Below are 16,982 nucleotides of genomic sequence, written 5' to 3'. Positions count from 1 at the left end.
AAGAGGCTTGCGGCGTCTCAGTTGTTGATTTTATCACAGATTTAAAAAAACTAAAAACATCATCTCTGCTGTAACACAAACTCTTGAGGATTTCTATAGTTTGGCTCTCTTGTTTGATTATGAAAAGTACACTCTTGCTGGACTCTCAGCATGACAGGTACGTCAACTCAACTTCACATGCCCTTACAAAATGAACGCCACTGCTGACAACATGTTTCTGAGAGCAAGTTTAACAAACTGAGCCTAACCCTGAACTCTGAGTTCACTAACCCTGAGATGGGAAACTCGTGAGTTTTGATTTCCAGAACAGCTGATCAGAGTTTGTTCAATCAACTCTGAGTTTATTCACTCTTGAGCTAAGCTCGTATGTGGTGAAGGAAAAAAGCCACCTTGAATGGAGCTCCGATTCCACGATTCCGTACGAGTGGATGTAAGGAGATCAATGTATGTGAGATGTACGTATATGGACTGTGCTTTTATCTTTAAAAATAGAGCCTGAGTCAGAGAGGGACTTCTAACTTCTCCACTCTCGTTGTGTCTCGTTCTAACTGACAAGACACAGTTGACCGACCTTACTCACGGTAGCTGAATGAAACACGACAGAGCTCAGTCAGTGTGGAACAGCACTGTTACAGCAGAAACAAGCACAACAGTTATATGGACTCGGCGGCCCGTAACGTACACAATACACGGTAACAGTACGGTTAAACTTAAAACAAGCAAACAAGGCGACAAAAACACACTATGACCTATATCTGCCCAGACAATAGCCTCTTACTTGAGATCGTTCGTAGCGATCGGCGTGTGTTTCTTGGGACTTGTTCGGCGGAGTTTCTCTAGCAAATGACCCGGGACAGCGAATGTCAACTTGAAGGAATTCCGTGATCTTTCATCTGCAGGTCAAAGTGGGGGAGCACGAGGAAACTTACCCATTTCTCCTTCAGGATCCAAGCGTGTGTGAACACAAAAAACATTGTGTTGCTTGTCCAGCGAGGTTAGGACTGTAACCTAAAGGGCTTTTTTGGCTACTAATATTGTTTTACGGCTAAGGGTGAAGGTGTGCTCCGGTAGCCTCGGTGACGTCATAATCGTGTCAAAGGGACTCCCCGGGGTTCCCGTGGCTCTCATCCAATGAGGCACCAGTGTTACGGTTTGAGCCAAATCTCACACTCAAGTTTAAGTTACCTCCCCTTCTGAAACTGAAAACCCATCTCAGGATTAATTAACATGACCCAGGAAAACTGCAAAACTGTACACAGGTGTTGTTCTTGAGTCATTTCAGACTCTCCTTGCCCTCTGCTCAGTGCATGCTGGGATGGATGTAGCAGAGATACAAATCTTTAAACACCACGACAGCCAGAAAATTATAATTGTTATTTGAGCTGACATTGAGGGGCAGATTCTTTCTCAACCTGTAATTAGATTTTCTGATTCAAACCACTGAGCTTACTTCTGTAACCCTTAAGTTGCTGCTACATATAGTTTTTAATCATAGTGTGTTCAGTCCTGAACATTGATCTACACAATTTGCCAAAACTCTATAAGTTATTGTCATGTATCACAACTGTTAATAAGGAATATGCAACATTTTAAGGCAAGAAGTGGCAAATGACACAACACAGAAGATACCATCATGTAATTGGCTTTTAAAAACATAATACATGACGTTAGAAATGAAAAGATGGGGGCTAATTGTCAACACAAATGTCTCGTCCGTATTCCCTCTTAACAGAATTTGACGTTTAGTGAGGATATTCTGGACAGAGAACATGTTTGGATTAATAAGGACATTGTGTTTCGTTTACACAAGGACTTTAGACCCAGAAAATGCATCAGGGGAGAAAGCAAAAAAATAGAGAGGCTTTTAGCTGTAGAGGACACACATGCTTAATCCTCTCTGCCGCTCAATTCTGATGTGTCACCTTTGATCACTCACTCATTGTAAATTGCAAGTTAAGCATGAAATGCATTCAGGATTTACGTCTGTCAGTGGCTCAAAGGCAGGCTTTTGTTGGGAGGGACAACAGCCGTTTGATTCTCTAAATAAACACAAAATGAAATATCTTAGCACTGCATCAAGTCCAGGATTTTTTTATAGAAGATAACATTCAGCTAAATATCTCCACTGTAGATGGACCTCATTAAAGACAGCAATGAAATGCGCAATCTGTTCTCTCATGCCTTAAAATGAATGGCATATTCACCCTCGCTTCAGTGATAGCCTAATAATAATCTAAAGGAGGCCATTCAAACTTCTTGCAGTTTGTCCTCGCCAGAAAATTATCACTTGAGTAAGAGTTGCTTTTTATTTTTAATTCTTCCGTCATGGATTGTAGCCAGACCGTCTTATGCAGAATAAATACATATCGCTCCCCAAAACATGTTTGATAATCATTACCAAGGTAACAGGAATAACAGTATTTTAGCAAAAAAGCACTGTTCTCACACACTCACGTCGCACTTCGTAAGTGTGAGCATTAAATGTTCCTGAAACCCCCAGACACCAGCTGTATTATCTAAGACGTACACAGGTCTCAAACAGCTGTGAGATTGAGCAAAGATTTTCAGTATATTTCATATCTGAGACAGCTCCCGGTATTTACTGATACAAGTTTTGGCAATACACTACTCATTCATTAAATTTTAGAGGATTTTTGGAAGGTAAATGGTCCGCACCTTAGTCCAACATGCCCCGCTGACCATCAAAGAGAGTCCTGTAAAGTGGATCTATGTGCACCATGACTCTTTTCCTCCTCATCATCGTTTCCTAGAAAAGCGGTTTGTGACAGCTGACATCTTGAAAACAAAGAGACTTGAAAACATCCTTCTTGTCTCTGCAGTACAGGACAAAGTCATACCCGAGTCTGATATTGTGCAGTTTAATCTTCATTGTTTTTTGTGAACGGTAAAAGCAAAACAGCTCTGTCTTCAACAAGACAATGCTTGTTTGTTTTCTTGACTCTGTGTGCACATTTTCTATGAATCAGAGGGAACTTCAATGCGATTGCAAACAGATGCGGCTCATCTGCCCACAGCATCGCTCTCGGTCTCTGACGTGACAGATTGCTCCTCTGACTCTCAATTTCTACATTCTGCTTTTTATGCGAGTAGTCAATCAAACAGGACCATACGATAGATAACACTGTGCGAGAAGTAAATTATTCTGTCCTGGCCTGAACTGTACAGGGAGTGTGGAAAACTGAGAGAAAAAAAAGTGAAAGATAAGATGGTGAGACAATGAACGCTGATCCAAATAGAAACACAGGTGTAGAGGCATTTTATTGTTTTCCCTGGTTGACTTTGCCTTTTTTAATTTTTTAGCTTCAATGGATGTAAGCAAGTATTTAAGTATTGAGTGGAGTTTGGGGGGTTGCTTAAATGTTAAAAACAGCTTACTCTGATTAAATTAGAAGCTGACTACAAACCTTAAGTTGAGTTTTCAAAGATATGTCTGTTTGAGGGTAAAAAAACGATGTATGTTTACTTATTCAGGACTGAAAGCAGAAGGCCCAAAACTGTGAGCTAAATAAAAAATAAAAGCTTTGGATTTCCTGCGTTTCGCTCCATCATCCTCCTCTGGCTGCATCGTGTTGTCACCTTTGATCACTCACTCATGTTTTAATGCATGAAGTCACTGAGAAGTGTCATGTTGCTGTGATAGTCACACTGAATTTCATCACACCCCTGAGAGATTTTTACCGAGTGAGCATTTTGAAAAGGAAGACGGCACCTTATATATTTTTTTTTCTTTGCGAGGCAAATAGTTACATAATCTCTGTGCATCTAATTAACATTACATTTCCTTTTATTGATGTATTGTATGTGACAGTTAAAGATTGCGATTGCAGTTGTTTTTTCTAAGAGTGTGAGCCAATTTTTTCAAAAGCAGAAAGTCTGGTGTAGTAAACCTGCAGTATCCCTCCTCAACACTGTTCATTCCTGAACCTGGAGTCCCTGGAGGAGAGGGATCCATTCATCACCCGATTCAAACACTTCACACTCAGGTAGCGGGTTGTGTCCTGACCTGTCCCTTCCTGGCCCAGAGAGAGGGAGAACAGAATAAATATGCCATCGGCTGCGGCTGGAGCGCTGAATTACAACAGGATCAGAGCAGGAAGACAACCCCTCTTTCTTTCTTCTTCCTTTTACTTTACACAGTCCATCTGACATTATGAGAAACTGCAGTCTTCAGTACAAGGTTGTGCTGTAATAAAGAGAACTACTTGCTTAAAAGTAGAAGCCCTCATCTAAATAGCTCGGTAATAATCGTTATTAAAAGTGAATATCTCTTATCTTATATATAACTAAAATGTGTAAAAATGGGGAGTCCATAGATGGCTCTATAGTGCAGGCATGGCTGAATGAATCTACTTGAGGTCCTGGAGTAAAAGTCACCCATGAGCCCCGATTCCCTGGTTGGTAATCCAGTCTAGAGTGCGGGTTAGCTTTTGGTACACTGTAGGCCAAAGTAACTATTGATAGGAAAGCTTGAGCTATTAATATAGTTTGGATATTATACAGTTCAGGTGAGGAGAAAATGTTGAAGCTTGGAGTTAGTTTTAATAGCACCTACTTGCCTTTCTCCAACCTTAACCTTACCCTACCCTCAGTCAATGACTCAGAAATCTGCCTTTTCCCAAATCAGGATGACTTGTCCAATTGGGGACAAAAGCCGTCCTGAATAACAGAATTACAAGATCATAAAAAAAGGAAGACCCCCCCCCCCCCTTTTTACATTTATGGCGCTTTGCAAGAGACACAGAAGCTACTCGGCATCGACTACTGCTTTTCTTTTTTTCCTTGTATGAACCTATTAACACATTGCTGTCCATATTAACTGATATATTTATGATCTTTTGGTGAATGTATACGGCTGATGTTGTGCATTTTTTCAGCACAAACCCACATTTATGAGCACAAAATGAGGCTGTTCACAGTCACCAGTATGTGAGATTAGCATGCTTGTCTGGTCCTCACACCAGCTCTGTATAGCTTGTGGGTTGCATCGCGAAATGAATACGGCCGAGTCACTGAGCCTTAATGTTGCCCCCCCCACCCCTGAACTTAATTTGAATTAAATTAAACTTAATTAAATTAAAATGGATTATAATTAAAGTTGCCAACCTCTGAGATATGTCAAAACACTTTACAATAGGGGGAGCTATATTTAGTGAGTATGAGCCCGTATTTTTGTAACAGCATTAGGGACACTTTCAATACAGCACCAGTAGATCATCACAGGGGGGAATATCAGTTTACTTTTGTTTTCTTTAGTCTTTAAAGTAGCCATATTTCATTGCTTTTGGCAAGAAAGACCACACAAAACAAGCATGGCGTATATAAAGGACTAAATGGACGGTGTACCAAAAGTACTGTATTTCAAGTCAATAAAAAGAGCAAAAAAGAGCCACAATTACAAAAAAAAGGAAGACGGAAGGCCCAAGGGCAGCAGCTGTGTGTGGGAGGATCAGAGTAGTGAGTAGTGCTGCTGAGGAAGAATACAGCTTTCATGGACAAAGGAGACTCAAATGTTTGTAATGGTTTGCTGTATTGACCAAGTCTGTGCACATAGTGTTGTATTGGAACTGTGGCTAAGTACCTGCATAAGCTCCAGTTGTGTGTGTGCTAGAATAAAGAGAGCAATCTACCTGCCTGACAGTTTTGTACATCTAAGGCCAAATGGGATTTATGCATAAATAAGTTGGGACAGTTAAATCCTTTTGTGTGTGTGTTTGCATTGTTGGGGTCTGGAACACACACTCACAGACTGTGCCTCTAACAATACTCGAGCATTTGGCTGTTGGGTCCGTGAATCAACACCTCTGCAAACTGAACAGAAAACTGACGATACCATTTTCCTGAAGAAAAATGGCTGAATACTGACATTCTTTTCAAGTTTTTGAGGTAATTCAAAGTCTTCAGTGTCGATTTATCTGTGGTCCATTTCTGCATCAATACTGGATGAAACCCAGGACTATCTGGCTTTTGTTTGGTCCGTCAGCACAGGTGGTCAGAGTCACCCTGCCCTGAGTTTCACTTTGTCTGGCGGCCGATGTGAAGCAAAAAAAGATGTAGAGACAGACACCCAGATCTCTGCTGCAGACGGACTGTTGAAGCCACATAAAGCTGTGTGTAATGGATTGGTTGTTTAAACAGCTTAAAAGTATATATATATATATATATATATATATATATATATATATATTATTTATGTATTCTGTAGCAAAGCACAGAGTATCATGAACTTGTACTACTACAAAAAGTAATAGTGAGGATGTTTGGTTGGATGGATGTCAACGTTTTTTCAGCCTTGACCACCACAGTACCTAAACTTTTAAATGTGTATAATCACTACTTTCATGTTAACAGTGAATCACATGATTACTTTAATGTGAAAGGATAGCTTGATGCACCCAGGACTCAGTTTCAGTTCGTTGTTTAAGGTTTTCCTGCCCACAATGTTGCCATATTGGTTCACTCTCATCACTCCCATAGTAGTAACAAAGCGCTAAAGAACACACCCATGCTCTACCTGCTCAACGCCACACAGCAAACAGACAAAGCTAGCGACGAGCTGGTCAACATAGTGGAGCATTTAGCAGCTAAAATGCCAGATATGTTTCTCAGGAATCGGTGGAGACAAACCAGAGAGTGAATATTGATCTAAAATGTATAAGGTGGCCAGAAACGAGACTCCAAATGAATGGTAATATGCTCTGTATCTGTTTCTACTGCCCCCAAGTAGCCAAATAGTCTGTTACTGCAGGTGGAACTATGTAGTTGTAGTTAACCAAACTTAAAAAAAGAAGGAAAATCCGTGATGTATCAGTCAACACAACTTCTCCTAACGTTTTATGACTGTCTCTCTCTTTTGGAACACTACTGTATCACTAGACTTCCATGGTATTGATTTATCCATGCATCAAATTCTTCTACCTCCTCTGTCTGTATATTTGTTTTCCTTTCACCCTCGCTGTTGTTTACGTGGTCAGCCCTTCAGAGACAGGCTGGCGCACAAGTGGACGTCGTCCAGTATGTCTGTGAAAACCTGATAGAATGGGAGCGTGTCCCTGGGCTCGTCTCGCACATGGACTCAGAAATGACTACAAGGTCCTCTGCTTCCCAAATTTAGAACAACTACCTCTCGGCTCTCACCGTCTGATGGGGTTAAATTGCTGCAACCCTTCTCAAGGACAAAATCGTGGATCACTCGCCTCGCTTCTCCTCAAACTGTGTGTTATCTGCAGGCGATGTGTTGGCAGGCGGGGGAAGGTGTCTTTATTGCTTTTCCGGAATGACTTCCAATATTGGTACAAATGAATACTGCCGAGGTGCCAAACATCTTACTTATATGTTGTGGTATGGATAGAAATTGAAAATGAACCACCAAATACCAAATTATAGCCTTTGCTTTTTTGTGCATTCTAGTGTATAGGGAAAAGGCCATAAGGTGATTCCTTGTTCATAGCGCTTCACCATTTAGATAAAGGGCATATATCTGCATCCAGATACAGAACAAAAATCTAATTAAAAAACATTATTCCATGCATGTTATCAGCAACACAAACAATAGCGTAAGAACTCTGCAAAATTACTAAAAACCAAATTCAATGGCCATATTTTCTATCAAACTAGGATCAGCAAGAGGCACAATACAGCTATTGTCCATCAGTAAATAGTGTGGATTCATCTCAGGTCCTATGCATATGCCATTGACATTTAACAGCTAATCTGACAAAATAGTCCTCATCACACAACACAACGGACGAGCAAATAAACAGACTGTTTGTACTCCACACTGAATAGACAAAGGACTCTTGGTATTCAGATAAGTGCAGTAGGTTACGGATGCAACCCATGAAGGGCAGATGAGGCTTGATCAGGGTGAGGCAGGAAAAAATGTTCAAATATTCTTTTAATGTCATCTGTCATTGGCTTCCTATTTTTGACAACCGGCAATTTTCCTCACATTAAACTTAATAGTTTGGAAATATTACGTTTTTACTGGAGGACACCAGATCGGAGATGAGGGGGAAATTGACCTGTTCAGAATGCACCGCATTACCGTTTCAGCTGAAGGACACTCAAACTGACTTTGCAGACAGTTGTTGTTGTTCCCTGGTATCGTTCCCTCTCAATCTCAACTTTTTGATAAAGCAAACTCGGACTGTTATTCGAAAGTACGGGAACTATGCAAAGTGTCTTATTTTGAAATATAAACTCATGAGTATATTGACCTATTTAATGCAGCAGTTCTTTTGCTTCACTTTCAAATCTGCAGTGAGAAAACAGACTGACGACTTGACATGATTTTAAAAGAAGAAATAGTTCTGAATCTACAGCACATTGATAGACATTGATGCTGGATCTATTGTGGCCTCTAAACCTTGACATGACTTTCAGGGAATACATTGTGTTTAATGTAACACAGACAAATGCAAAAAAAGATGAAAATCATGGAAAGTATACGCTATCTCACAAGCGCTGAGGCTCTTTAGAAGCCTTGCCCAATGAGTGGAAGCGCAGCTCAAGGGAACTTATTTCAGATAGCAGTGTGTGTCAAGACTGGAAACTGATTTTGAAACTATATATATTTTTCGCAGGTCTATAGAGGAGAGAAGTGGAGTGGGGGATAACAGCAGAGCGGATATGGAGATGGCAGAGCTAAAAGAGAGACGGCAGCATCCCACCTGTGCGTGTTTTGCAATGAAAAAACCCAGACTGCCTCAGTGACTCACATTTGGTTTGATTAGTAATGACAAGCACGGTAGCATTAAGTTAGACATACAGTATATAATATGTACGTGCTCAAGACTCAAATATGTCATATTTACATACATACACATGCTAAGTTTGAGCAAGTTAGTGGGAACTTACTCCCCCAACCCTCCCCCCGCCCCTCGAATGCTGTCGGTGGCATGCTTCATCCATTTAGCTACACAGGACTGACTCGGCTCTGCCAATTCAGATCAGAGGCTGTGCGCCGTACAATCAAACAGCAGCCGGCGGACAGTCCCAGACTCCCAGCACTGACACGAGGACTCCATCACACACCATTAAATGTGCAGCCAGAGGCGAAAGGATGGTGAGATGAAAAGAGAAGGAGGCAGAGGGTGTGACAGAGGCACAATGAAGGAGTGGAGACGGAGGAATAGAAAAGCAGAAAAAGGAGAGATGGAGACAGAAAGAAAAATCACTGCTGATGTACACCTGCTGCTAGCAGCCCCTGAGACACAACAAGGTCTTTTTTAGAAAGGGCTCTGCCAATGAGAGAAAGTGCCTGACAGTGGTTATTCAGATGCGACAGACAGCTGCTGTAGTTGAGTCACTTAGAGGAAAACTATCATTCTGTCTGGTTTGTAGGATTTGTGCAGTGCAGTAACTTTACCTTTTACAACACTCCCGCATCTAACATCTGGGATATTATTTACCTCTGTCATAATTTCCCCATTCCCACTGTCACTCTAGTATGTTTTTCTTCTCTATTTGTCTCTCTCAGATCTGTTTTGTAAATTTGGACCCTCAAAAAACGGACTATCGTGACGACAAAAGCATCAAGGTGAGCAGAATCCTCGTCCCTTTTCGTTCCTGCCCACTTTTCGTCTCCCAGGAACTCTGTTCTCTGTATTTCACATATAATCATTGGCTCAGTTGCCATGGATTCAGAATCATTACCCAGAATTAGGGGGTTGCTTTGTTTCGATAATATGCAGATTTTGCAGCCTTTTTGCAGCTGGTGGTGACAGAATTGCACATGGCTCGAGACTTCTCACAGGAAGAATTTTATAATTATGTGTCTCTGAATTTAAAACAACGGAGATCGCATTATGTTCAGTTCTGAAGTCGCTTGAAGAAAAGCTTTTTTTTGATCATCTCTGTCCCTGTGCTCGGTAACTCCTGCAGAAATTGGCATCCGTGTCTCCAGACCTGCCAAAGCTTGTCGAATTGCTGACTGTCCACCAGCCGAAAGAAAACGAGATCCTACTGCTCGGTGGCCTAGAAGCCTCAGATACTTGCCAAACACACCCACTCGCCCCCTCTCAGGTGAGTTTGCGGTGTTCACTATAAACCCTTGCAAGTATTTTCATCCTTTGAATTAACTGACCGGGAGTGCTAGGCAGAGAGTCCAAGCTGTTCTTTTTTTTAACGCAATTCTGTGTGATTAGATTTGAACCTTTTGTGCTCGGAAAAATCCACTAGAGGAACTTCATTTAATCTAGTAATTCTCCCCCATTCACTCCAATAAAAACATCTCCTCCTCTGTAGCCTAGAACTGCATGTTAGACAGAAAAACATCCAGAATGGATGACTTTTATGGAAATGATTTTTTATTTATTTTTAATTTTAGAATCATTTTAAACTTGAAACATACATACAAAAACAAAAGAAAATATAGCTACTAAATCATATCCTTTCGTGCTTTTATTTGTATTTAAATGCAGTGTTCTCTTACAGCCAGTGATCATCACATAGACTTTTTGAAGCTCACCAAATACATCATTGAATAAAGCCATTTTTAGAATCAATACACGGCCTGAGGAGCCTGCACAGTCTATTAAACTTGCATGAGGAGATCCAATGAGTTTACAGTTATAGTTAAAAGTATACAGTATTGATTAAAATAAAGAAAAACAGGTATGAGAGCACCATAACCTGACTGAGTGAGAAGGTTTAAGATGTTTGATATTATATATCTCATATTTTGTGACTGTGTGTGTGTGTGTATCCATGTAGAACTTTGTACACACATGATGTGTGTGTATTTATTTGTGTGGGCATGCATAATAGGTATCTGTACATGTTCCATTCAGGGTGGGCAGCAGCAGCAGAGAAGTACAGGTGTGTGCCTGGTTCAGTGTTCAGGGCAGAGACGCTCCGCCCAACCTGGCAACATCATCTTTGAGATCAACAAGTTCCTGATCGGTCTGCAGTGGGGGAAGGAGCGGCAGCTTCAGCAGGGCCGAGCAGCCAGGCAGCGGATCGACGACGACACTAATCGCTCCATCTCGTCCATAGAAGAAGACTTCCTGACTGCCTCAGAACACCTCGGTGATGACAGCGAGGACGATGGCTTCAGAAATGGTGAGCCTCATTACCTCCACCATAGAGGGTTTTGTTTGCAGCCATGTTTGTTGGTCGGTATCTCAACTACACAGCTTTGACCACATACTGTTCAGCATGAAGTGGCTGTTCCAAAACTTGTTTTGATGTGGTAAAGTAATTTAAACTTGAAAACTATCCATATCCAAGTGGATACTAGTGCTTTGTTAAGGTTCTTATAACATTTATAATGGTAGTGTTGAAACATGACTGGCTCATTGTTAGTTAGGCCTTAGCCCATTGAATGATGATAACATTGAGAGTCATGTAGTCCTCCTACTACATTAATTATTGCCCAGAGATACTGTGAAAGGCCAGCAAAATACTTTCATGTCAAAGTAAGATACGTTGAAAGGCTACGCAGCAACACTACAGAAAGATTTCTATCGTGACTGAGAATGTATAAACCCAGCTCTAATTTTACAAGGGTTTCTACTCTCTCTGTGACACTTTGGCACTGATAGAGCCGCTTTCCAATCGGTGTGGACATGTTTCATTCCCTGCCGTTCTCTGTTTTTCTCTGTCTCCTCACAGAACCAGAGAGTGGCGACCTGGCAGAAAGCTTGGTAGAGGTTGCGCAGAAACATGGTGTCAGACTTGCATGTCAGAGGGGACAGCTGGCCCATTATCAGAACAGGGAGGATGCAGAGGTGAAAAAAGAAGGACATCAGCGAGCAAGCCTCCATACTAAGGAATCAGCTGGTCACTACGCCACCAATCTGGCTGAATCGGTACTGCAAGACGCCTTCATACGCCTCTCTCAAGACGAAACCTCCTTTGTCTCTGAGGCTGCTGTAAGCTTGTCCCTCTCTGGTCGTACCTCCAACGCTACTCGTCTTTCAAAGACCAAAGAACCTTCCCAGCAGCGCACTTGCTCTTTTGAACTCCCCAAGATTGTGATAGTTCAAAGCCCAGACAGTTCTGATGGAGCGGCAGAATGGCCAGAGACCCAGATGTCTCATGTGCCTGACCAGGATATCACTGCTGAAGCCCAAGAGATGCCAGGGAATAGAACACAGGCTCAAATCCCCCACCACAGTGGAGGACACCCATCCAAACACGTAGAGGTGGCTTTGGCCTGTGCTGCCAGTGTCATTGGCACCATTACCAACCCGCTGCTGACGGAACAGCTTGCCATGGAATCGGCCTCAGAGGGAGACGCGGAGGAGGAGCTGCCGGAACAAGAGGAGCGAGGCGACTACTCCTTCTCCTCAGCCATGTGTGGCATGGCTCAGGTAGCTGGTGCTGTAGCGGCTGTGGAACTAACAGAGGAGTCAAGGGAGTGCGGTGATTCTGACGCAGATTCCGCTGAAGTCCACACGGCATCCTGTGGTCTGATGTCTGCTGCCAAAGCCTCTGCAGCCATCACACTGCACTGCAGTGTAGCAGAAGGTACCAGCGTCGAAGCGTTTCGTGCCAACATTGCTGAGGTCCTACACAGGGAAGCAGCTGAGGTTCTGACTCAGCCGCAAGGCTACAGGAGTATAGCCCACCTGCTGGAGGCCACGCATAACAAGATAGTAGATGGCATTACTTGTCCAAAACAATCTTACATGGATGAAAGAGAAGTGGATGACTTAATAAATGAGGTGGCAGACAGCCTATTCACACATGCTCTAGAGAAAGCAAAAAAGAAAAAGGAACTCGAGGGTAATGGAAAAGATGCACCGGGCCTTCAGGTGTTTCTGCAGGACAGTGTTAACAATTTGCTGTTTGATATCCTTTGTCTGACACAGAAGAAAATCTGTCATATCTCTAGATGTGACCAAGGGTCCTACGAGACACAAGAGGGTAATAATTGTGCCAGGGAGCCTTCTACCACCAAGGAGAGCAAGGATCCCTTAAGTGAATTACAGTCCTTTGTTGGCCATGGCCAGTCCACTATTAGTTGGAACCAGTGCAGCATCCTACACGGCACAGATAAAGAGAAACAGCAGCAGTCGTCATGCAGACAAAGTCAGTCTAAATGTACCTATTTGCCTGCCAAGGACTTCTCTGAACACCAGCAGGTCCAGCTGAGCGGTGGTGCCGTCAGAGAACCTTTGAGTGAAATCCAAGTTCATAGCACAGACAGGAGGGGACGTGTAGTGACGGGCAGTGACAGCAGACAGGCCTCCCTCACACCCCAGTCCTCCCTCACACCCCAGTCCTCCCTCAACTCTTGCAGTTCTCTGCTTTCTTGGAGAATGGATTCAGAGTCCAGGACACCTATTACTTGCTATGCCGATGATTTGGCTGCTACAGTCGTGTCTATGGCCACAGAGCTGGCCGCCATCTGCCTTGAAAACAACACTGGGAAACAACCTTGGTTCTGTGCCCTAAAAGGGACGTCTACTGAAGGTCCAGAAGCCTACTTGATCCCTGCTTGCCGCACAGTGCTCAGGAGGAAAGAAGCTCAGAGCAGCAATGCTGCCTCCAAGAAACACCGGGCACCGCGCCTCAGTGAGATCAAGAGGAAAACGGAGGAGCAACCAGAGCTGATGGAGCGGCTGGTGAACCGGGTGGTGGACGAATCGGTAAACCTAGATGAACCACAGGACCCATTTGCCCTCTTTGCCTCTGAAGTCACGGCCAGGATCATGAACTGCCCTGAGCTCAACGTGGTGGATACCTCTAAAACAGGCCAGCCACGCAGCAGGCTGCAGTGCGAGAGGTGGAGCCGTGGGAAGGCCTCTAGTTATGAGAGCATTCCAGAAGAAGACGCAGACCCCACAGGCACACCCAACACATTGGGCCCTGGCAGTCGGTTAGGTCAGAACTTGAGCCGTGGCAGCTCAATCTCTAAGCAGTCCAGCTGTGAGAGCATCACGGATGAGTTTTCACGGTTCATGGTAAACCAGATGGAGACCGAGGGCAGGGGCTTTGACCTTCTGCTGGACTACTATGCAGGGAAAAATGCCAGCAGCATTTTGACTGCAGCTGTACAACAGGCTGCATCAAAGAAAAACGGTCACCTTAATGTCAGGACGTCATCCTGCCTGTCCAAACAGTCGAGCACAGAGAGTATCACAGAGGAGTTCTACAGGTTCATGCTTCGGGACATGGACAAGGAAAACAGAGAGTATGGCATCGCCAAGACTAAGGAGTGGAGCAACAGCCTGTTCCCACCTTCTCCTAGAACACCCTTCTGTATTCGACAGTCCTCTGTCCCAGACCGGCGCTCCTCAGACTCAAGACTGACCGTCAACTCTCCCATAAAAGCCAACTCTTTTGACGGATTTGCCCGCAATGTGCATGGAGAAACCCTGAATATCTTCCACACCAACTCAGTGTCAGCCACAGGACTGTGTAAGTCAGACTCCTGCCTCTATCAAAGGGGTAAGACCGACCAGATTACAGACATGCTGATTAATGAGACCTGGTCGAGCTCTATCGAGTCCTTGATGAGAAAGAACAAGATCATTGCTGATCCAGAGGACAGTATTGAGCTGGAGGCTGCGGGAGACTCCCAGCCCCATGTGCAGCAGTTTGCCAATCGCCTGGCGGCTGACATTGTGGATATTGGCAAGTCTGCCTTGGGGGGCCCGCAAGATGTAGCTGGGGTTACACCTGGGTCTCTCTCACAGCCTTATATGCCTGTTGGTGAAAGGAGGAGGGGCTTCAAACAGTCTCATCTAACTTGTGGTCGAAGTAGGTCCAGTCAGGAGCAAACTGGTATTGGAGTAGGGTCCGGGACTAGTGACGGCAGCGCACCCCGTATGAGGGGCCCCAGAGAAGTGCCGCTGATCCACATCGAGGGAGATCAGAGGGATGAAGAGACTCTTTTAAACCCTGAAAGGACAGTAGGAGGACCTCAGGAAACGCACCCAGAAGTGTCGGCCACCAAGCGAACAGAGAGAGCTACGGGCAACAGGTAGTGCACTGCTCACAGCCCCTCTGTGTGAGAGTCAGACCCCTACCTTTAGGCAGAACATTTTTTTTAAATCATCACACTGTAGATGTGAAAACTAGAGATCAATATGTCTGACAAGAGCAGCAGTGAGAAATGAAGAACCACACGTTATTTTTAACGAGTGGCAGGTACACAGACGGTGCATTCGCCGTGAAAAGTGATCTATTTTTAGCAGTGTGTGAGGTTTGACGAACCTTTGGATAGGCTGTAAATCACACCGTCTGGGTCGTGAACTGTGTGTGCAGAAAGCTTTTAGTAGCTTCATCTTTTATCCACTGTGGGGCTGTTCGACTCACCTTGATCGGTACAAGCTGCACTCACACTTGGCTTACCCACAAAAACCACAAGACTCTCAATAGCTATTTAGACTACATTGACACAACTAAAATAGCAAAGACTTTTGGTGTCACATTAGATTAAAGGCTGCTCAATAGAAGTTGTTTGGCAGCAGGCTAGCTGGAAAATGGTATTTATATGAAGTCAGTTCAATTGTAATAAAGGTATGTAGCCCTTGTTCAGTCTTGCATTTTGAGTTCAAACAAGTAAAATTCACTCTAACTCTAGAAACTTAAAATGTCTGAGTGGCCTTTCAGAGAAGGCAGGAGAGCGTAGACACCGGAAGACATTTTAGTGGTTATTCTGAAGGTAATAAAGACTGGAGGAGTGCATAATGCGTCTCAGTCTGGAATCAAATGAACCAGCTGAAATTGGATTAGTGGAAAGAGGTGCTAATGTGCAAAAAAGTAGACGAAAGTAGAAATGTAATATTCATATGTGGGGAATCATTTACGATCTGTTGGTCTTTTACTGAGTGTTTTAACGACATTCAGATCCTCACAATAAGACTTTTTTCAATAGTGAATCAGAGGGAAACAGCTGAAAGGCTCCAGGGCCTCAGGAGAGTCACAAAGACACGCTCCTTTTCACTTTACAATACATGTAATCCAGGAACAAGTGGAGTGAATCTGTTTGTCCCTTGTGTAAGAGTGGAACTCATTTACTCACCTAGTCAAGTCGGATTTCCCTCTGGAATTGACAAGGATGGCATCCCTCTGATTATGACTTAATTTAATCAGTTGCCTGAGAAACGGAAAAACCTCGGGGAGTGCAGCTGGCTGATGCAATAAAAACATTAAAATTAATTAGCTTCATTTTTATGTGGTGTTATTTTTAAGTTACAAATGCTTGTCATTTGTATGAAGTTCCTATACTGTACTATGATTTCTAAAGACGAAACTGCTTTCACTGCTTTTTTTTTTTTTAGAAAACTCTTTACATGAGTATTGAACAGAGGAACAACATTGGGGCGAAAAAGCCAAAGTAACCAAACATTGCAGCAGACATTGTGCAAAAACTATTCGATGGTCATTCCCACCATCTTGCGGTTTGCTCTCCCCAGCAGTGACAGGGACAGGCCAACTGTGGCGGTGGCTGCAGTAGTGAAGAGCGACAAGCGTTCAATGAGCGCTAGCAGTGAAGAGAGCATGGGGAGCTGGTCCCATATAACCCCCGAGGATGACCCCCACGAGGAGACCAGTAGTTTTATCCAGCTGAGCGAGGGGTCAGTAACCGTTGCTCCTTGATACTGCTCCGAACGCTGCTGCTCCCACCCTCACCCCACTCTCATTGGCCCATTGCTACTGACACCTGTGCTCTCCTGTGCCAATGCCAATTTATTCCCCGCTGCTGCTGCAATATCCACACCTGCTGAGGCAGTATATGGCAGAGAGCTGACTCCACGAAGCCCTCTCCATAGCTCGCATACTGGACTAGACTTCGCCCGCACCCCCATGCACGACTACATGCAGTAGTGGTACGGGGCGGTTACCTCTCGCATCAAACCCCCGTAGTTCAGAACATTTGCTACACCATTCTCTACTTCATCAAATTCTCATTTGTTTCAGCCAACTGCACCAACTTTTTCAACTTTGAGCCACTGCTCTGTGATGCTAGTTGAAATAAGCTAATTGCCCTGTTTTCACTTTACGTT

At 43.7% G+C, this 16,982-nt stretch overlaps 1 protein-coding gene across 3 annotated transcripts in view; it reads left to right on the top strand.

The window, feature by feature from the left end:
• The window catches only part of sphkap (SPHK1 interactor, AKAP domain containing), a 46,356-nt gene that overhangs the window by 25,884 nt on the left and 3,490 nt on the right, over window positions 1-16,982 (top strand). For 2 of the 3 annotated variants that reach the window (XM_068709057.1, XM_068709048.1), the window contains exons 4-8: window positions 9,500-9,559; window positions 9,904-10,044; window positions 10,812-11,082; window positions 11,635-14,953; window positions 16,392-16,553. In XM_068709057.1, the coding sequence (XP_068565158.1) occupies window positions 9,500-9,559; window positions 9,904-10,044; window positions 10,812-11,082; window positions 11,635-14,953; window positions 16,392-16,553 (3,953 nt within the window). The remainder of the gene's footprint in view (window positions 1-9,499; window positions 9,560-9,903; window positions 10,045-10,811; window positions 11,083-11,634; window positions 14,954-16,391; window positions 16,554-16,982) is intronic. The other variant, XM_068709066.1, reaches the window with a different exon arrangement.

Source organism: Cebidichthys violaceus, unplaced genomic scaffold (assembly GCF_023349555.1).
Source record: "Cebidichthys violaceus isolate CVI_PGR_0920_01 unplaced genomic scaffold, fCebVio1.0.p SCAF_1, whole genome shotgun sequence".
NCBI classification, from domain to species: Eukaryota; Metazoa; Chordata; class Actinopteri; order Perciformes; family Stichaeidae; genus Cebidichthys; species Cebidichthys violaceus.
The sequence above is the reverse complement of the archived record's forward strand: the minus strand, read 5'-3'. Positions and strand labels throughout refer to the sequence as shown.